At 36.5% G+C, this 22,476-nt stretch overlaps 1 protein-coding gene across 1 annotated transcript in view; it reads left to right on the forward strand.

Moving 5' to 3' along the window:
- LOC123871770 (Down syndrome cell adhesion molecule-like protein Dscam2) overlaps window positions 1-22,476 on the forward strand; it is a 56,584-nt gene that overhangs the window by 13,689 nt on the left and 20,419 nt on the right. The window contains exons 3-20 of the mRNA XM_045915707.1: window positions 2,774-2,919; window positions 8,009-8,167; window positions 9,754-9,882; window positions 10,663-10,768; window positions 12,471-12,672; window positions 13,149-13,368; window positions 13,948-14,095; window positions 14,380-14,546; window positions 14,627-14,717; window positions 14,796-14,974; window positions 15,060-15,205; window positions 15,292-15,427; window positions 15,525-15,644; window positions 15,734-15,919; window positions 16,024-16,168; window positions 17,361-17,518; window positions 17,873-18,110; window positions 21,979-22,118. Of these exons, the coding sequence (XP_045771663.1) occupies window positions 2,774-2,919; window positions 8,009-8,167; window positions 9,754-9,882; window positions 10,663-10,768; window positions 12,471-12,672; window positions 13,149-13,368; window positions 13,948-14,095; window positions 14,380-14,546; window positions 14,627-14,717; window positions 14,796-14,974; window positions 15,060-15,205; window positions 15,292-15,427; window positions 15,525-15,644; window positions 15,734-15,919; window positions 16,024-16,168; window positions 17,361-17,518; window positions 17,873-18,110; window positions 21,979-22,118 (2,816 nt within the window). The remainder of the gene's footprint in view (window positions 1-2,773; window positions 2,920-8,008; window positions 8,168-9,753; window positions 9,883-10,662; window positions 10,769-12,470; window positions 12,673-13,148; window positions 13,369-13,947; window positions 14,096-14,379; window positions 14,547-14,626; window positions 14,718-14,795; window positions 14,975-15,059; window positions 15,206-15,291; window positions 15,428-15,524; window positions 15,645-15,733; window positions 15,920-16,023; window positions 16,169-17,360; window positions 17,519-17,872; window positions 18,111-21,978; window positions 22,119-22,476) is intronic.

The following is a 22,476-nucleotide window of genomic DNA, read 5'->3' on the forward strand; positions in this document are numbered from 1 at the left end:
TCAGGTCTTTGAACAGTATTTGAAATGTTAAGGGTTGATAGAGGGTTAATAACAAGTTAGCTCAAAATCATTATCATAAGCATTTTATACAAAATATTATGATGTTCTATTTTTTATTTTTAACCCCCGACCCAAAAAAGGGATGTTATAACTTATAACATCCCTTTTATGACGAGTGAATCTGTGTATCTGTGTGTCTGTGTATCTGTCTGTGGCATCGTAACTCCTAAACGAATGAACCGATTTTAATTTAGTTTTTTTTTTGTTTGAAAATTGGCTTGATCGAGAGTGTTCTTAGCTATCGAAGAAAATCGGTTCAGCCCTTTGAAAGTTATCAGCTCTTTTCTAGTTTTCTTATAGAGGTTTATGTGTCGGAGGTTTTTTTAATTTTGAGTTATATTTAAAGCAGTCACTGATGTGACCAAACAAGTACCTACTTACAGTTTTTTGAAAATAAACTTGTAAAAGAATCTCAATTTTCTTTTCTGCGCCGTAACAATAGGTAGGTACCTACATTAGTCCAGACTGGAAATAAAGCAACTGCCGGCAAGCAATATTAGAAGGACGGGCGAATCCCAGGACTTCTTGGTTAATGTAAAAGATTTAAACTAAACGAGGTCGTTAATTGCTATTTCGGCCGCTGCTATAATAATATTTTACCCCACTTGCGAGGAAACAATAGACAAAATATGAATTGAAGAAAAAACTTACATTGCAATTTATAGAATTAGACAACGATCCTTTTTAAACACACACAACTTTTGAAACACTTTATCTATGCCACGTAAATGTAATAATTCTTTCTACTTTCCGTGAATTAAGTACTCGTTTTTATTATACAACTTATAAAATTGTAATAAAACTCATCTCATCTCAATTATAGAAAACAAAAGTAGGTAAATCGTTTATAGTAATTTTCTTTTATGAATAATAATTAATACCGAGTTACATAAATTAAATTATCTACATAAGGTATAATCAACAGATCTGTGCGACAAAGAAATTAACTTTGTGTTGAAATAAAATATAGTTTCAACTTCGGTAATTTGACGACAGGGCCACATTTTCAATTCCACAAACCGGCTTTCACGTTGAGAAAAAAAACGTTCAACACGTGCCTAAGTCATTTGTCTCGGGAGCACGCTGGTTCACGTGCCAGTAAGTCAACCGTCTCCATAATCGTTTCTTTCACACTTCCCCTTGTTTTATTGCCGATATGACATGGGTAACTTTTGAAATGATTGGGGAATTCCCGGCTGGCACGTTACGTTCCGTTCTATTGCTATTTGAAAAAAAATCTTGTCTTTTTATAAATTCAATAGTATGACTATTTACTTGACAATGATAAAAAGTCTAATTTGGGACGCACTTACCTAAATTCACTCTTTTTGCTTGGAGGGAAGGATTTTGAGAAAATCTCTCATCTCAGGTATTTTTTTTTGTTCGTAAAACTTTTTTTTAGAAGAATTAGGATTTCTGTGGTTTTATGCTTGGTGAAAAATCTAGTTTGAGTCGTGCTTCTGAGAAAATCTGTCATCTAAATTATTATCTGAGGTAAATTTTGACGATTCAAAAGCACTTGTAAAAGTTTATTTGAATAAAAATTTGTTCTATTCTATTCGATTCATCCCAGGTAATTTTTTGCTTGTAAGAATTTTTCGAAAATGTCTTACAAACTTCTGCGGTTTTGGCTTTTTTTGGAGTGAAATTAAAAAAAAAATACATCGAAGATTTTCTATTCTATCTAGCTTTTCTGGTCTTTATACGATTTAACCAGCTTGAAAGATTTACTGTAAAATGATTGAAAAATCTATCTCGAAATTATTGTAAAAAATTGTCCGGGCCTATTCATTGATAAAATTACCATTAACTTTTGCCGTAGTTCTTCTCAGTCATTAACAGCCGCCTATGTAGTTAGGAGTTCTAAGGTCATTAATGGCGGAGAGACCATAACTATTAACCATCGTCCATTTCCACGCTCAAATCAAAGTTTTGATGGCTGTTTTTGCTATAAAACACTCCGACACAACTTCGATTTATGGATGTCTGCTGTGAATTGGCTTTCTTTATGATGGTTGTTCATTTTTGTTGTCTTTTATTTAATACCTAGTAGGTACCTAGGTATTTTGATGGTGAATGTGGTAAAATTATACCTATTTCATTTCTGCTAAAATTGAATAATTTTTAAATATAATCCATAGTTATAAACGTTTAAATGAATCGATCTGTTACCTTTTCACGGCCCTTTCGCTATTAACCGATTCGAACAAAACTTAAAGAGACAGCTTGCATTCCGTGAACGAACATAATTATAGGCTACTTTTAATCCCGGAAAATTAAAAGTTCCCACGGGATTTTTCACGCGGACGTAGTCACAGGCATCATAGGGTAGTATTATTTACTTATAAATCGGTAAAAGCCACTTCGTTTAATATGCTATAGGTACCATTTAGCGAATATAAGGCATCACTTTCTTATATCATGCAAATCAAGATAAAGCCTGAAATAAATTATCGGACGCGGTTGATGGACATGGCTGACAGCCGCGACTTATAGACTTATAGATACGCGACTTATGACTTATAGATAGACTTATAAACTATCGGCGTAAGTCGCGGACGTAACCTTTAGCAGTCGGACATCCGCGGATATCCAAGAACATTTCGCAAGCCGTGTCAAAAACGACTGAGCTCAACAGTATCAGTCGTGGCTGTCAGCTGTGGTTTACGGACGCATCCCATAGATTGTTATAACCGTGTTTCTTTGTTAACAGGCATGTCCTAACCGATGGTCGTCTGGTGGTCGGCGCACGACGGTCGTTAGTGGACGCCGGGGGAGGTGGCAGTAGCGCTGTTCTGCGATGCAAGGCGTCCAACCGCGCAGGAGTAACACTATCCCGACCTATGTTGTTGCAATCAGGTAGGGATACTATACAAAACTAATCCCTAGTTTTTTACTTTATTTTATCTTGTACTATAATGTTTTGGACTATACAAGTGTGACAGTAGTGTAGATACTAGATATATTGTTTATTTAAGAGGCAACTTTGTTTTCGATAGGTACATGGTACAGTACCATTTAGGCATGGTTGTTTATTTAATTCTGACGTACCTATTTGCTCATTTGAAATGCAACGATAATAGCTGAAATGTAAGCAACAGATTATAAATAAATGTATGAGAGGAGGGCAAAACAAATTACAACTTCGAGTTGAGTTGAACCAATTAACTTTCCGTTACAACAGGGAAAATATGAAATAAAACGAAAAACAGCCCCCGGCCGGCCGAGTTTTTACACGGGGAAACTTTTAATTAAGGGATTAAAAAATGACATTAGAGGGAGTTCGGAACAGGGTAAGTTTCTTTTTGTTCATTGTAAGCCGACGAAAAATTCTTCGGCAGTAACAATATTAACTAAACACTGAACTCGCGTTAACTTTAGCGGTCCTGTTTGAAATTTACATTCAAGAAGTTTAATAGAAAAATTTTGGTTCTCAGAAGCATCTTTATGGTGATTTATTTATAAGTTTCGTTCGAAATACCACAGTGTTGCAGAGAATGGGAAAGTCCACTGAGTTACTCAAAAGGAGAAAGCTCGAATATCTGGGCCATATAATACGCATCTCAAAATATGACTTGCTACAGCTTATAAAACAGGGCAAGATAAAAAGCAAACGTAGACCTGGCCGTAGACGAACATCCTGACTTCAGATCCTACGCCAGTGGTTCAATATGAGAACAAGGTCACTGTTTAGGGCAGCGGTCAATATCCAGTCAGCCTTACCTACTGATTGTCAACCTCCGATAGGAGATGGCACTAGAAGAAGTAGATCTTTTCTATGATACATTAATAGCAGGTAGCTTTTGAAAAATAAGAAAATCACAATAATATTATAAAGGCGAAAGTTTGTATGTGTGTGTGTGTGTGCGTGTGTGTGTGTGTGTGTGTGTGTGTGTGTGTGTGTGTGTGTGTGTGTGTGTGTGTGTTTTTGTTACTCCTTCACTCAAAAACTACTGAACGGATTTGGCTGAAATTTAGAATGGAGATAGATAATATCCTGGATTAGCACATAGGCTACTTTTTATCCCGGAAATCAAAGAGTTCCCACGGGATTTCAGAAAACCTAAATCCACGCGGGCGAAGTCGCGGGCATCGGCTAGTACCTACATAAGACAAAACGGAAAAACGTAGCGACTTAAAAGGAACCAAGGAAAAACGCTATCTGAATTTTTTAGAGGCTTTTAGCTAAATTTAGTTCATCTTATATTTTTATGTATTTAAATTTTTGTTTTGTCTGGAAAGTAAATTTTATATAATTTCCACGAGGAGAAGTACCAATCCGAAAAAGTTTCTATAATATAATTAGGTAAGTGCCTACTTACGAATAATTTTTGTTTCAATTCTCTCTTTTATGTTGAACAATTTGGAAAGTTAAATTAGGTACTTGTAGATATTATGTCGTAAAAAATGCTTCGTCTTTTGGTTTTATGAATTAATATAAATTTAAATATTGAAGATGTTTAAGAACAAAGAAAATTTATAATATGCTTTTTCAAGTTTACATAATTTCATATCCATTACTTATAATATTATGTGTTATAAATGAGAAATTCAAACTTCCATACTAATATTATAAAAACAAAAGTATGTCTGTCTCTCTGTCAGTGTGTCTGTCTGTTAGCTTTTCACGGCCCAACAGTTTAATCGATTGTGACGAAATGAGTTATAGGGTACAAATTGTGTCCTGAAAATTGACATAGGCAACTTTTTATCTCGGAAAAACAAAGAGTTCCCACGGGATTTTTGAAAACCTAAAACCATGCGGATGAAGTCGCGGGAATCATCGATATACATATATAATAGCTTTTAGTACAGATTAGAAAAGAATAAGAGTATTTTAAAAAAAAGCATAATCGATGTAAATAGTGGTGAAAATGTTGCAATAAAAGCCACTCATCGAGAGAAAACGTCGTATATTCAATTTTTTTAGGAAACTAATTAGGTACTTAAGAATATGATTCTGATTGATATGTACTTAAAACTTATACTATGCCATTACGGAGCTTTTATTTTTTTCTAATAATTTCAGATTTGGCAATTTATTTCAAAGTTAGATCTCTTTTTCGGCTTTTTTTCAGAGACTTTCCAAAACATTGGAAACAAAAAAGTAACTCCTAATAAGTATGATAACGAAAACAAAGAGAATGTCTGTCGCAATTACTTCTGTACCAATTGTATCTGCTCCTTTGCGATTGCTTATTATGTTTCTCGTTTATTTCTTTACCCTGTACCAGCGATATGAATGTTCCACTAGATGGGCAGGGCACATAGTTCGAAAAACCGTTAGACATTGGGGTCCCAAGGTGCTAGAATGGCGAATTTGCATCGGAAAGCGCAACGTTGGAAGTCCCCCCATTTGGTGGACAGACGACATTAAAAAACGATTCACACCAATTGCGTACACGTGACACGTGCGTAAGGACACGTGACACTTGCGTAGGGACGCGCGTCAACCCCTAACACACCGGGTTACGCATACGTCCACGCTTTACGCAAGCGGTGTGCCATGTTTCATACAGTTCCATACATTACAACGCAATGGTACTCGCTACGTCTACGCTTACGCAACGCTTACGCAGCCTATGTGAACGAGCTATAAACGAGTAACAGGGAGCCAATGGATTCAGGCGACGCAAGACCATGATGTGTGAACGCAGCAGACGTCTATTGCTTGATAATGATAATGACGACATGACTGCAGACGCCGATGTTCGTTGGAACATGATGTTACTATGAAGCGTCGCATCTAGTGGAACATTTATATCGCTGCCCAGTACCAATTTATAAAGGAAATAACTGGAATGATAGGTAGTAAACTTGCCCTTTGCTATATTTTATGGTGAATTTTATGATGTTCTGTACTTGAAAAGAAAAACAGAACAATTTTGGTTCGATATCCCTCTGTCTCTTCGTCTGGAAGAGTGATTTAATTCAGAAACTTAGAGCTGGAAATCTGAAATTTAGTACAGTTGACCGTCAAATGTTAAACCAAATTGCTAAAATATGTACAAAAATACATTCAAACACAAATACATATAATTATACATATCATATTATAAATAGATAGATAGAACAACACATGGAACACAACACAGAATGAAGAAAACAGGAAAAAAAATTGTGTGCAAAGGCGGCCTTATTGCTTGGAGCAATCTCTACCAGGCAACCTTTGCTGAAAGGAGAAGCTAGTGTTGGATAGTACCAGCACTAACTTAGTAGCAACACAGTATAGATCCAAGTCGAATTGAGAACTCTATTTTTATCGGTTATATAAGCTCTAATATTTATTGTACTTTTTATTTAATTAGTACATATAGTGTCTAGGTGTAAGAAATTCACTGATTCCATAAAAAATAAAGAAGAATAATATAAAATAATATTATGTTGGTAGATACTGTACTTGTATGAAGAATTATCATAAGAATTTTGACGTAGAAAATATACATGTACATGTATTTGTACATGTATTTCAACTGAAAAATTCTCAACAATATCTCAAGGTGTTTACAAACGAGAAGAATATTTTTATTCCAATAACTTTTTCGTGGAGGATTCCCGAAAGTTTTAATTAAGTAAAGATTGAAAATATTTTTGTCGCAAAAAATACCTCGTTACAAGTTTAATAGAAAAAAGATAATACTTTATCTTTACGTCAAAATATTTTGCGTTGAAATGGAAAATAATAACAATTTTTGATACGAAGCGTTTAGATTATGGATTAAGAGCAACGCGTGCCAGACGTCCGTTATTTTATAAAAGCTGAAAGTTTCTCTGCGTATTGTCCCCAACACAGGGAAGAACGATCAGTGCCTATGAAGTTTGAATCATGGTGCCTTTGGGAGATAACAGGTAACACAAAGTATAAAGTCAATTCATTTTTCTACTTAGGAATAGTATTAAAATCACGCCATGCATTGCCAGACACTCAGTATCGTGGCAATCCCCTACCAGACGCCCTTAAAGCTTAAAAGTTTAAGGGTGTCTGGCACTAGGAACCTACCTAACACTGCCGGGTTGGGTAGGAACAACTACGAACCGTCTATATACGGAAGGTTTCCTTCAGCTTTTCAGTTCAGGATACACCCATTCTTACGCCCGCAGTATCATGGAGTTTTCCAATATTAAATTAGCATGCACTTAAATGTGAAACAGTAGAACTGTAAGGTACCTAACTCTAAATAGTTTTAACTCTGAATTAACTTTTCCATTAAAAGTTTTGCAGATGTCCTCATTTAAATGTGGATCACACTAATATTATAAAGACGAAAGTTTGTATGTGTGTGTGTGTGTGTGTGTGTGTGTGTGTGTGTGTGTGTGTGTGTATGTTTGTTACTCCTTCACGCAAAAACCACTGGACGGATTTGGCTGAAATTCGGAATGGAGATAGATAATATCCTGGATTAGCACATAGGCTACTTTTTGTCCCGGAAAACCAAAGAGTTCCCACGGGATTTCGAAAAACCTAAATCCACGCGGATGAAGTCGCGGGCGTCAGCTAGTAAGTAATAAACTTAAATGCTAAAGTGAGTTTGTCTAGTTCACTGAGTAATTTCTCGCTACGAAAGTAAGCTCATCGGACATGGGCGCCGTAAAACTGCTGAAAATATGAGTAAGTAATGTTTCCAGTTTCACGAGTCGCTATGCGTACACTGCTGATGTCCTTTCGACGACCTCTCTGGCGCAGTGATGAGCGCTGTGGTCCTATAATTGAAGGTTCCAGGTTCGATTCTTAGCAGGGGCTATTTGGAAATTCATAATTTCTAAATTGTCTCTGGTCTGGTCATAAAATTCGTCAATTAAATAATATCAATAATTAATATAAGATTAATTTAAACATTATAAATCCATATCTATTGTATTGTGTAACATACGCTCAAATGTTGGAGGATAAAATCGAAGTCTATTGTCATAATCAGTACTCTAAGAACATTTTTTTTTCTTTACTCAGTGGAAGACAGCGTGCTACTGCATGTGGTGCGCCAGCTCATTCCGGCGAAGGTGGGCGGCTCTGTGGTGTTGCGGTGTGAGATATCCCCGCAGTATGGCCTGGTTGACGTCACGTGGCTGCAGGATGGACTGCCTTTGTCGTCTGGGTACATGGGCGCTGGTAAGCATGACATTATCACCATCTCCAGTTTACTACTTACTGTACATAGGATTCCTCTCAGAATCAGGTTTTATTATTAACCCCCGACCCAAAAAGAGAGGTGCTATCAGTTTGACGTGTATGTGTATCTGTCTGTGGCATCGTAGCTCCTAAACGAATAAACCGATTTTAATTTAGTTTTCTTTGATTGAAAGGCGGCTTGATCGAGAGTGTTTTTAGCTATAATCGAAGAAAATCGGTTCTGCCGTTTGAAAGTTATCAGCTCTTTTCTAGTTTTCTTATAGAGGTTTTTGTGTCGGGGTTTTTTTAAATTTTGAGTTACAGCCATAGTCCATTAGGCTGGCCAAGTGCGGATTGGCAGACTTCACACACTTTTGAGAACATTATGGAGAATTCTCAAGCATACAGGTTTCCTCTCGATGTTTTCCTATCACACTAATATTATAAAGGCGAAAGTTTGTATGTGTGTGTGTGTGTGTATGTTTGTTACTCCTTCACGCAAAAACTACTGGACGGATTTGGCTGAAATTTGGAATGAAGATAGATAATATCCTGGATTAGCACATAGGCTACTTTTTATCCCGGAAAATCAAAGAGTTCCCACGGGATTTCGAAAAACCTAAATCCACGCGGGCGAAGTCGCGGGCATCGGCTAGTATGGATATAAAGCAAGTGATATTAATTGCTTAAAATGCCTCCACTCCCTGTAACTCCAAGTCAGAGAAGCGTACCCAGGATTGAACCCCGGACCCCCCGAAAAGGAGGCCTGTATGTTTCACCATTTTTGCATGATAATTAATGTCAAATGGAGATATAATATAGCAAGTGGCAATATCAGGGGTTGCCTAAAGTTAAAAACTATTCGAACTCATTCTCCCAGTATAATTATACATTTACCATGCATTGGATGACGAAAAACCGCAGAAATTCCAGTGGTGTCAAGAACCCATCGTTACAACAGTTATATTTGAAAGTCAGCTTTGCATTATTGTTGAACCTTTCGTTTAACATTCGAAGGTAAAGGTCACATAAATCAGAGACAACACGTAATATCACACTTTCCATCAAGCTACTTACTGAGGGCGCTCGCAAACATTAATAAAATGATTTATCTCAGAAAGTAAAGCTACTTAAAGTCCTAAACGTCCCCAAAGTACCACTTTCTTTCATAACGATCTCCTAAGTGAAAATGTATTTTATGCAAATCCCATGCGGGCACCAACAAAGTTTATTGTTGACTATAAGTTTTTGACAGACATTCCAACTCGGTTTGCACTGACTTGTTGACATGATCGATTGATCTCAAGGAATCGACAGTAAAATAGTTTTTGTTTTTGATGAAGTTCGTTTGTTTTGTCATATAAAACAATGTCACATTTGATGCACATTTATGTAAGTTACAATAGTGTAACGCTGATATTCTTCATGGGTACAATTTATTAAGTAAAAGCTCCTTAAAGCCTAACTTTACAGATTGTAACTTTAATCCTCTATTTAACTAACAGCTACAGAATATTATAATCTTAGTTGGAAGGTTAGAAGCAATAATTGAATTGGGTCGTCTGTTAACTATGAGCTTTGTTCAGAAACTCGTTGGATATCGGGCGCCGGCGGGCTATTACTTGGGTTGGACCTCACACAGGCGGACATACAAGCGGAATATTCATGCTTGGCTCTCGACACGCTCAGTACGTCTTTGAAACTAACAACAGATGGTGAGTACAAGCCTTTGGAATTATTCAGTTTAGTTTAGACTATGTAGTGTGTAAATTAGTTGGCACTTTGGCTCTTTAGTACTCCGTGCTACGAGAATGCTACAGGGAAATGTACAAAGTTTTACATTTGACCCGTTTCTAATTTAAGTATGGTAAATTGTTATATTGATAATAAATGCGAAAATGTAAAAGTGTGTCTGTCTGTCTGTTACCGTTTCACAGCCTATCCGCTTAATCGAATTTTTTACGAAGACGGACGTAGATGCCTACGCTACTTTTTGCCCTAAACTCAAAGAGTTGCCTCAGAATTTTGAAAACTTAAATCCATGAGGATTAAGTTGCGAGTATCAGCTAGTACCTATAATTAAAGGAGAGTATTTGCTAAATTTTTTGCTGCTTTTTCTCAGTAGAATTTGCCGTCCGTCCGTCCGTCCGTCCATCCGTCCGTCTGTCTGTCTGTCTCATTAGTTCAGTCTCAAAGGCTCATCAGTTTATCCGATTTATATGAAATTTGATACAGAGGTAGGTTGCGTCCCGGAAATTGACATAAGAAACTTTTTATCCCGGAAAAGCAAAGAGATCCTACGGGATTTTTAAGAAACCTTAGTCTACGCGAACAAAGTCGCGGGCATCATCTAATTCTACATAAAATATAGAATATATTATCAAATAAAAAGGTTTTACAGCTACGTTTAACATGAAACCCCATATTTTTTATACAAACTAGAAAACTAGTATTTTATAATGGAGTGCAATTTGTTTACTTTATTCTTGGAACAGAGAGCAGTTGGCTGGAAAATATTGAAGTTAATTCAATAGAAGCTCGTACAGGGGACACAGTTTTACTTCCGTGTATACTGAGACATATCAATAAGCATACTATAACGTAAGTCATCATAAAAGAGGGCTCTCTCCGTCACTCGATTCCACTCGCTTCATACAATCGTAGTTCCAATTTCATTTGAATATTAAGCAACCAAAGTTCATGAAATTTTGCAGACATATTCTAGAAACTAATATCTATGTCTGTGGTTTTCCAGATTTCTGTTAAAATATTCGGTTTCAAAGTTACGCGGTCTTTAAAATTTTCATACAAATCTTTGAGCCCCTGTAATTTTAAAACTACATATTTAAAAAAAAAATCTAAAACACCACAGACACAGATATTAGTTTCTAGAATATGTCTGCAAAATTTCATGGACTTTGGTTGCTTAATATTCAAATGAAATTGGAACTACGATTGTATGAAACGAGTGACGGAAAGAGCCCTGTTAAATGTATCCTATAAATAATTGTGATCATAAAATCATTGATCTTTCTATCCGTGTCTATCTATCTATCTTACTCATACGTGCGATAGAAATAGTAACATATACTATAGTTTACTCTGCCTATGTAGATATACGTAAGCAGTGATATGAATGATCCATAGATGCGGCGTTTCATAGTAACAATATGTTCCAATGCATATTAGTGTTCGATCCTGTCGATCGTAATCTGCTTTATATCCGCTTTGTGTCTGCAGTCCGTTGCTTGATAACTCTTAATTATTATTCAAGTTATCATATTTGAGTAAGGTATACATGTGCTTGTAGCCTGTTCTGACTTAGAAATGGACTATGGAATCTAAAGAAAATTACAATTAACAGAAGTCCAGACACTGATGTGTGTTGGAACTCGTTGTTACCGACTGTTGTTGTGGTACATTTATATCGCTGTATCAAAGTTTGATGGCACATTACAGCACAATCCACACGTGGCAGTTTTTAATCCCCGACCCAAGAAGAGGGGTGTTATAAGTTTGACGTGTGTATCTGTGTATCTGTCTGTGGCATCGTAGCGCCTAAACGAATGAACCGATTTTATTTTAGTTTTTTTTTTTGTTTGAAAGGTGGCTTGATCGAGAGTGTTCTTAGCTATAATCCAAGAAAATCGGTTCAGCCGTTTGAAAGTTATCAGCTCTTTTCTAGTTACTGTAACCTTCACTTGTCGGGGGTGTTATAAATTTTTAATTTACACTTGTAAAACATTTAATACCTAATTTTTAATTCAAATTCACCACAGAAATGCGTACCTATGTACGTCCTACGGCAGTGCGGTGCGATGGTAATGGCACGTCACACTATTACGCTCGTATACGCGTTTGCAGTTTTAAAAACTGTATGAAGTAGGTACGACAAACTGCACTACGCCTATGGCGTAGTTTTGTTGTACATAATTTCAACTACTAGAAGCCGTCACCCGTACCGTCGCGTTGCGATGCTGTCGCAAACTTTTGATTTCTGTATTTTTAACCCCCGACCCAAAAAGGGGGTTGTTATAAGTTTGATGTATCTATCTGTCTGTGGCATCGTAGCTCCTAAACTTATAAATCGATTGTAATTTAGTTTTCTTTGTTTGAAAGATGGCTTGATCGAAAGTGTTCTTAGCTATAATCCAAGAAAATCGGTTCAGCCGTTTGAAAGTTATCAGCTCTTTTCTAGTTACTGTAACCTTCACTTGTCGGGGGTGTTATAAATTTTTAATTTACACTTGTTATATTGTTATTTACATACATATTTCAATCAAATGGTAAATTAAATCATCAGTTGGCAGCGACAGGAAGCGAATGGCGTGTGGGTGTCAACAGGAGAGGGCATAGTGCGAGGAGGCACTCTTGTGTTGCCCAGTGTACGGACGCACCACGCAGTGCGATATGCATGTTCTCAAGGGACGGAAACTTCGCCAAGAGTGATCGTCAGGCTGGTCGTTTTTGAGCCCTTGACAGTCACTGTTACGCCAAATCCATTAGTAAGAGACAGCTCTTTATAACTAACTTATTTGTATGGTTGTGTAGATTTCTATGGATTCGCCTTCCACTAATATCAAACTAGCTAACATTTTTCATTTTTTATTTCTCTTTTGTTCAAAAACATCCTAATTATAAGAAACCGATTAATATCATTTATAAGCACCATATATAAAACTTAATTCTCCTAACTTGTTGATTTAAGTATAATATCAGCGCATTAATGCCTATCATTTTGATCACCTTTGGTAATTAATAACATTCATCGTATAGTATTACTTACGCTCTTTTTTTTTTTATTCACTATAGGCAAGCGCTTGCCCACAATCACACCTGATGGAAAGTGATGATGTGGTCTAAGATGGGACGCGTTTACCTAGAAGGTGCCTATTCACTCTTGTTTTAAAGATACCCGGATTGTAATTGGTAGGCTCTTATTTTTCTGGTATTTATGTGTAGCTATAACTACTCTTTTTAGATGTTAGGCACTGGAGGGAGTGGTCATTTCAATTGTACAGTACACGGCGGAAGAGGTGGTGGGGTCACATTAAGCTGGCAACACGAAGGACGCCCTCTACATTCTCCTCAGCCGAGATTAGCGTTAGGACCAGTTAGACCACATCACGTTGGCCTATATCAATGTACAGCTTACGACCATTCTGATTCTGCAGTAGCTGGCGCTGAACTGGTTATAGCTGGTAATACTTTACAATACTTGACTTTTGGCCCAAGATCCCAGCACCGCCAGACATTACTTGTTTTCTGAGAAACAAAATATGTGGCATAGAGTAATGTTAGTAGGTACTTTTAGCTATGTATATCTGTTAGTTTGTGCCAATGGTCAATTTAAAAATATTAGCTACTAAAAGTAGGTTGACATTAGTCACTTTTCTTCAATCTGTTATGTTTGTTGCCTGAATATATAAAAATTACGACTCAAACTAAAAGCAAGATTAAACGTGTTATTTTTGGCTGCGTCTGACGGAAAATATCATGTCTGGCAGTATTACATATTAATTATTAACAATATTTGGTAAAATATTCACAATCAGCACTCAATTTTGAAAAAGTGACAAATGTTTTTTTAAGTAGATACCTTTAGCAGCTGATAGCTATAAATTAGCAGATATGCGTACGTTAAAAGTACCCACTACCACTACTGTATCCCAATTATTTTGTTTCTCAGAAAATAAGTAACTGGCGGTACTGGGATCTATCACCTATAATTTTCTTTACTTTGTTCATTTATCTTGTTCAGTTATGAGTTCACGTTTCAGACAGACCGCCTAGATTGGTGTCAACTTTCAGTGAAGCTATAACGAGGATTGGTCAAACTATTGCGTTTAGATGTGCAGCTAACGGTATCCCTTCACCTCGGATTATGTGGACTTTAGATGATAGACCGCTTCCATCAGCACCTGAAAAGTAAGATTTCAAACTAAAACCTTATACCTACCTCACTTTATAATTTACATTATTTTTATAGCAAACCCAAATACCTATAAGAACACACAAACATAAAATTGAACTAGCAATTTAAATATTCTTGACAATTTTGTACTAATTATTACTATTGCACAAATAGTAAGTAGTAAGGCACACTTGATTCTATAGTTAATTTAGAAATTTGAGATACAAGAAATAACTAACAGCGTTTCACGTCGATTGAAAGTTGTTTGTGAGCATTTGAATCTATTTGTTAATTTCAGGTACAGTGTGAATACAAGAGCTGAAAAGTTAACAGGTGGTGAAGAAGGGACTATAGTATCAACGTTAAGTATAACTATTAGAAGTGCAGATGAAGGTGGAAGATATGGTTGTAATGCAACTAATTCTGGTGGATCACATGCACATCATGCACGACTGAATGTTTTTGGTAATAATTCTGAGATGCAGAAGGAATTAATTAATCTTGAAGTTAAAAGTGTGGATTAAATTAAAAAATCGGTTTTGCAGGTCCACCAAATATAAGGTATTTGCAACCAATACACGTAAAGACTGATACTGATGTTACTTTACATTGTCCTTACTCAGGATATCCTATAAAGTAAGAATCATAAACAATTAATGAACTATATTTTACTGATATAATATACAATTTAACAGAAAATATTGATATTTTAAGAGAAGTAGTTTGGCGACGTGAGGATGGTGCTCTAGTAGAATCTCCAATTCAAACTAGTGATGAAAGAGGAATCCTACGATTGTCTTCAATAACAAGTTCAATAGCTGGAACTTACACTTGTGAAGTGAGAGCGGAAAGTGGTGAGCTAGCTAGAAGAACAGTCAGAGTGGAAATACATAGTAAGTTAGAGAGAACGTTCATCAAATTGATAGCTAAAGACAAATTACCTATACTTCATTTTAAATGATGGTACTTTAATTGTAGAACCTCCGAAAATAATGCCCTTTCAATTCCCTGAAGAGTTAGAAGTGGGAGGCAGCACACAAGCAACTTGTAGCTTAGTTTCTGGAGACAAACCAATTCAATTTTCTTGGTTAAAGGACAATTTACCAATTCCATCTACTTTAAAGGTAAGTATACAAAAACTTTTCTCTACAAAATACATCTGTATTGAAAATTTTCAGAATAGTTGTAACTTATAATTTTAATTTGCCAGGTGGAACAGAAAAATATGGACTTTTTCACCTTATTGGTCATTCAAGATCTGAATTCGATGCATAGCGGAGAGTATACTTGTAAAGCTACAAATGATTTTGGAACTGTTAGTCACAGTGCATCTTTGATTGTTAAAGGTACCTATTTATTTTCATTCAGATTTAATTCTTGTACATTGATTTTGGAGTTTAATAAAATGAATAGGATAATAAATAAAGTAGTCTCTCCGTACAGAACCTCCTACCTGGGTATGGCGGCCACAGAATACCTCAGTCTCAGCTGGAGCAGCAGTTCTTCTACCATGTTCAGCTAAAGGACAACCGATGCCGAGAATATCTTGGGAATTTTCATCAGGTTAGGATCTCATTCACGCTAAGTTTTATATTAATCTTGATTTTTGTCCTACATCCGTTAGCGTTGCATTTTTTTTATTTTCTTAACAGAAGGAGAAAATTGGCGTCACATTCTATGGGGTCAGTCAGATTCCACAGATGCTAGTGAAGGATCAATCTTATCAGATGGAACTGTTTGGCTCAGAACAGCTACACCAGAACACGAGGGCTGGTACCGATGTACTGCGCGTGTTCAACATTCATTTCTTCATCACTCTTTTTATCTAGACGTAAGAGGTATGAGCTTTACTGAATATCTTCGTATAATCTTTCAGATGCTTAAAACTGCTAAGTTTTACTAGTTTCTTGTGATTTCATCCTGTTGTATTGGTTATGTTTAGAACCTCCAAAACTAACAAGAGGAGGTGGTGCTGGTGAAACTAGATGGGTAGTTCGAGGATCAACAGCACGTCTCACTTGCACAGTTCGAGGAGAACCAGAAATTCACATACACTGGACTCACGATTCAAGACCATTAGCTTTGCAGTGAGTGTCCTATTTTAATTTTTTTCTTATTATTTTTGATACACATTGTATAAGCTCATTAGAAAATATTAGTTTTGTGGCTGTCCTCACTCACATACTGTGAATTGAATTACATTATATTCTACCATAATTGATTTAAACCTTTATTTTTATAACATATAAAACTAGGCCTAATAATTCTTGTAACCTTTTATTAGATGCTCCTTTTTATCAAGGTATTAAAATTCGCCTTTATAATGTGACCAAGGCATTTAGAAACCTTGTCACTTTAATTTTTAGCTCGAGGAAAATAATTCACCAACACTAAAATAATTTAAATACCTACCTATACTCTATCCCATTTAAACATTGATCTCGAGCAACCAAAGTTTATTTTAAACTCAAAATAAGGGTGGCGCTTCCAAAATCAATGATTTTCAATAGTGAATGTAGTAAATTTATTATTATGGGTTACGCAATGTTGTTTATTAGGGGCTATGCGATATATATTAAAGACCGTGCCAGACCAGCCGGCTTAATATGTCGAGGCTGTCAGGCGAATAGAAATGGACTAATTCGCTGGTAATCTGGTGAATCCTGGTTTATATGTGCCGTGTAAATTGTCGCTGGTATGCCATTTTACTGTGCGGTTTAACCTATCAAAGGCTTACCCCGAGCTTTGCGTATTTTGATGATTAGTGGTTGATCCACTTATGGTATATCTATGTACAATAATATGCAATTGGCAGTTCACTCTTACAAATCGAAAAAAGTTTGTAAACTATGCAATTTATATAATGAAAGCATTCTTAATAAAGAAGAATTAAAAATTCTTGAATTTAAAAATTCCTTTAAAACATAATACCGTTTTTGATGAAAAAGACGTTCATACTTTTTTCTCTTTCCACAAGGAATTATCTCAGAAAAGAAAAATAAATCAATAGTAAATATTATTTTTCGCCATGGTTATATGAGGTGATGTTAAAAAAAGGAATTATTATTTTGCGGCCATTGCGGAAAGTATGTGATGACGTCGAAGCATTCTAATTAAGATTATGATATGGCTTGGGACTGCGCCAAAATAATTCAAATGTGGACCCAGCCTAGATATTTTAGCAATAAACTACATCGTATGAAATTGGAAAATTTTATTGTGTTATTTAACCCTCACTTTATAATTTGTTTTTATTAAAGCTTAAACATTTTCTATCAGTGGTTCAGGTGGCGTTGAAATGAGAGATCTGGGAAACGGGGCCATGACGTCAGAGATAACTATAACTCACGCCGGCCCGGAGCATGCAGGCGACTATAGGTGTATGGCCAGAAACCTTTATGGCACTGACGAGTTATTGTTCCGGTTGTTTGTTAAGGGTGAGTTACTGATTATTACAGGAAGTTCAACATGAACGGTCTACATTTCCCTGTTTATCTAAATCGGTTTTTCATCAATTTCATTCGCAACTATTCACGAAACTTTTGAATATTGAAATGGTAGTTCTTTGCATAGTATTAATCATTTTCAATAGGTATTACATTAAACGTAGAGATTCGATGTATTAAGTAAAGGAATATAATATTTCCTTATTTCTTACATACGAGTACCTACCTCTAAGTGACTTTTAAAGCTAACCCGATATGAGGCCGCCGGCTTTTTTATTACTAAGCGGCTAAAATTACTATTTAGAACAAGTAGAGTTTTAAACATGTTTTTTATATCTCAAACAGAACGTCCAAGCACACCAGAAGAAGTACGAATATCAGAAGTATGGTCACGAAAAGCGCGAGTCACTTGGAGATTGGCACGAGGAGCGTTCGTCTCACACTATTCACTGCAATATCGTCCTCTCACACGAGACCTCACAAACGCTCCGCTCAACGCCCCGCTACCCGCTCTGCTTGACTCTTGGGACTCACCCGAAGTACTCAACATTACCCTCGCCAATTCTGATTTGCTACATGTCGCGTAAGTATTTTTGACTAATTTGTGTTAGGAAATGGTCTTACAATTGAGCAAGGAACATAGGGTGCATGCATAAAAATCCAGATTTCCGGCACCGGCATGCAGGTCGGTGTGGGTTGGTACCGATTGGTGCGGGTAAAATAATCGCATATTATGAGCTATCACGTGCTATCACATAAAGAGACACTCGGTAATAGGTTTATAAGTGTAAATTAAAAATTTATAACACCCCCGACAAGTGAAGGTTACAGTAACTAGAAAAGAGCTGATAACTTTCAAACGGCTGAACTGATTTTCATGAATTATAGCTAAGAACACTCTCGATCAAGCCACGTTTCATACAAAAAAAAAAAAACTAAATTAAAATCGGTTTATTAGTTTAGGAGCTACGATGTCACAGACAGATACACAGATACACAGATACGCAGATACACAGATACACACGTCAAACTTATAATACCCCTCTTTTTGGGTCGGGGGTTAAAAATAGCGTAAATCTATTTTGCCCGCACCGAGTGGATCCATACTGACCTGTCGGTACCGGAGAACTGCTCCAAAGTGCCAACACGTACCTACCTTAAAGTGGACTACTGCATAAATTAAACTTTTGTCTCGGGGATTGCACATATTGTTGTGGAAAATACTTCGACCCTTGTTTTTATCGAAACTTGATTTTGTTCTGCCTTGTTTAACTTTTCTTTCTGGAATTGGTTACGTTTAATAATTACTAAGTTGTTTGAAATCTGAATAACTATTGAGATTTTTTATAATATTAATTAAATTTTTATATTAATTTGAAAAAATCCTTACATTTTTATTATTTATTTAGATGTCGTCCACGTACACCTGCGCCACATCTAAGTACTTTACTTTAGCTTTAACTACAGCACTTAGCGGTCCACTCCACTTATAAAAGACTCCGGTATAAACTATGAAGTAGGTACTTAAGAGCGCTCTCTCCGTCACTCGTTTCATACAATCGTAGTTCCAATTTCAGTTGAATATTAAGCAACCAAAGTCCAAGAAATTTTGCAGACATATTCTAGAAACTAATATCTATGTTTCTGGTTTTCCAGATTTCTGTAAAAATATTCGGTTTCAAAGTTACGCGGTCTTAAAAATTTTCATACAAATCTTTGAGCCCCTGTAATTTTAAAACTACATATTTTTAGAAAAATCTAAAACACCACAGACACAGATATTAGTTTCTAGAATGTCTGCAAAATTTCATGGACTTTGGTTGCTTAATATTCAAATGAAATTGGAACTACGATTCTATGAAACGAGTGACGGAAAGAGCCCTGTTAACTTAAGCCAAGTCTAAATAGCTCCACAACACCTTAATTATTAAGAGGCTTATGAATAAGGAATAAGCTTTTAACCATTTAAGGTGGATTTTCTAAACGTTTTGTGGGTTGTAATTTTAATCCAATCGAAATCGTATTACTTATCTATCATGCTAATTTGTAACTGCTACTGTTAATAAAAAGATTTCTTCAGAGGTGTCAGAATTGACATCATCATCATCGTCATAATCTCATCATCTCAATCCATATCCAGCTTGCTATTGAGTATAGGTCTCCTCTCAAAATAAAAAACGGATTAGGCGATAGTCCACCATGCTGTCCAAGTGCGGATTGGCACATAAAAATTTATTGGTGTAAAATTATCGTCACGAAATTAATTTGACGTAGGAATTTTCGCGAGTATTGATCAGAAGCTGTGATAGCCTAGTGGTTAGAACATCCGCCTCCTATTCGGAAGTCGGGGGTTCGATCCCGGGCACGCACCACTATCTTTTCAGTTATGTGCGTTTTAAGCAATTAAATATCACTTGCTTTAACGGTGAAGGAAAACATCGAGAGGAAACCTGCATGCCTGAGAGTTGTCCATGTTCTCAAAGGTGTGTGAAGTCTGCCAATCCTCATTGGGCCAACGTGGCAGACTATGGCCTAAACCCTTCTCATTCTGAGAGGAGACCCGTACTCAGTAGTAAGATCAGTTTAAAATCATTTAATAGGCCCATTTAATCTACATTTAGGTGTATAATTGTGTAAAGCGACTTAAGCTATAGCATAAATTGTGTGTGTCAACGAACGCAAACGCAGAACTTTTTAGAATTCTTGAATGTTGAAATTACGATTGACCTCTTTGGAGCCTTTGGTACTACGGTAAACCTTCACAAAACACTAATTAGTCCCAATTTTACTGCACAAGTTGGGTGCAATTATAAGAAATACGTGCGACTAACCGGACATGCTGTGAATACATTACCCCTCTAAGCCTTCCAAAGTGCTACGCTAGAGCTTATTCTGAAAGCTCTACGTCGCCTACGACGTTTGTTAAGGTTTATGAATAGGAAAAGCGCTTTTAAATTCCATTCCGGTAGCATTTGTGAATGTGGCACGGTTCACGTTCCTCGTTACGAAATAAGCCTAATAGTCGTTTTCGTACGTGAATTTTTGAATTACGCCAGTAAAAGATATCGCACCTCTATTTCAAAACTGTTTTAACTCAAAACACACTTTTTTCAGAAATTAAGAAAATTGAATTTATAGATTGGAATATGCTAATCCATACCTACTTATTATAATGTTATAAATGCGAAAGTGTGTCTGTCTGTCTGTCTGCTACCTTTTCGCGGCCCAACAGTTTAACCGATTCTAACGGAATTGGTACAGAGTTAGCTTATATCGCGGGGACGGACATAGGCTACTTTTTATCCCGGAAAATCAAGGAGTTCCCACGGGATTCCTAAAGACCCATCCGCTCAACCGATTTGTATGAAATTTGGTACCGAGGTAGCTTGCGTCCATGTTATTGACATAGATAACTTTTTATCCCGGAAAACCAAACTGTTTCCACGGGATTTTCAAAAAACTACATCGAAGCGGACGAAGTCGCGGGCTTCCTCTAGTATTTTCTATAATATAAGATAGTCTCTATAATTATTACATTAAAGTACATCAATTCAACAACCCTTGTACCTTATTTTGCGCCTTAACAGAGCGTTGTCTTATTAAATGAATTGTCTAAACTCTAAAGTCTAAACCCCAGTACTGCAGTACTTAACTCCACTTCAGTTAATTCTGAATACCTCTCTCGCACAAGTACGTGGAGTCGTGGAAGCTTATGAATATGAAACGCTGTATTAATTTCATTGCTGTCATTTGTGACTGTGATACGGGTCGTCGGTGCTGCTGAGCTTTTATTTAATCTGTATTTATCATATTGTCTAATATATGTATAAAGTGCATATTTATATACCTATATATTTTTGCCTTTTACATGCTTAGCCAAAAAGTTTTGACTACTAAGGCGTCGTCCTAATAAAACGCGACTACGCGACCACCGCAAGAGTACTCGTAAACTACTGTGGCCTAATAGGCTTAGGACACCTATTTGAGATCAGTATGTTTGATCGCGTGTTCTTACGAATAAAATACGCGCGAACTTGCGATGATCGCGCATTCGCGTTGTACCCTATTAGGACGCCGCCTTAGAGTCCTTCACACTAGCGTTTTTCTAGCGTATAGGCTTTCGTTGACTGTATGAACGTTGAACCTCTGAAAGGAGTCTCATGTAGTTACCCTTTGAAAACAGTCCTTATTGATAATACAGTTAGGGTTTGATTTTTTAATTGTTAAGACGCATATTAAAATTAAGTTGGTAACGGTTACAGCATAGTTACAGTACAGGTGAGTACCTACATCAAGTCGAGGATTACATTGTACCTACACTTTTGTAATGAATAATATACCTCTATGCGTTGGCTTTGGACGAGGCTTGGGCTCTGGTATCCAGACACTTTTGTCTACATTTTTATTCCATTTATTTAAACCTAGGCTTTTACCAAGTAAATCTCTCACAGGACTGAAGGGCCGAGCCGGGCGGGCGCATCAGTGGCGGGATTATCGCCGGACACCCGCTATGTGCTCAGACTGGCCGCCTATAACGACGTCGGCGCCTCCCCTTACACGCCACCTCTGCATTTCACCACGAGGGAGGAAGGTAATATTTTACTGACTGATCTTATTATATGAGTGATTTTTCTACCTTTTCTCCGACTACGGAAAATTGTTTTACAGTCTTTGTATTGCTGTTCGTATGTAGAAGATCATTTCGAATTTTAGTGGCTATGTGATTTGGCAAAAAGTATCCAACAAATAACAACCAGAAGAGATGACCTCATCATATTTCAGTTCGGATATAAGGATTTATTTGTTCTATTCTGAATTATTGTTCGACTAAATGACTTAGCCACTGAGCTAAAAACAGTCAGCTGATAGAATAACGCGAAACCACTACATAAGCTTGGTACTAAATTATAGGTATAATTCTAAAATAAATAATTTGTATGAAAATATAT

The sequence above is a fragment of the Maniola jurtina genome, chromosome 14 (genome assembly GCF_905333055.1).
Source record: "Maniola jurtina chromosome 14, ilManJurt1.1, whole genome shotgun sequence".
In the NCBI taxonomy this organism is placed as follows: domain Eukaryota; kingdom Metazoa; phylum Arthropoda; class Insecta; order Lepidoptera; family Nymphalidae; genus Maniola; species Maniola jurtina.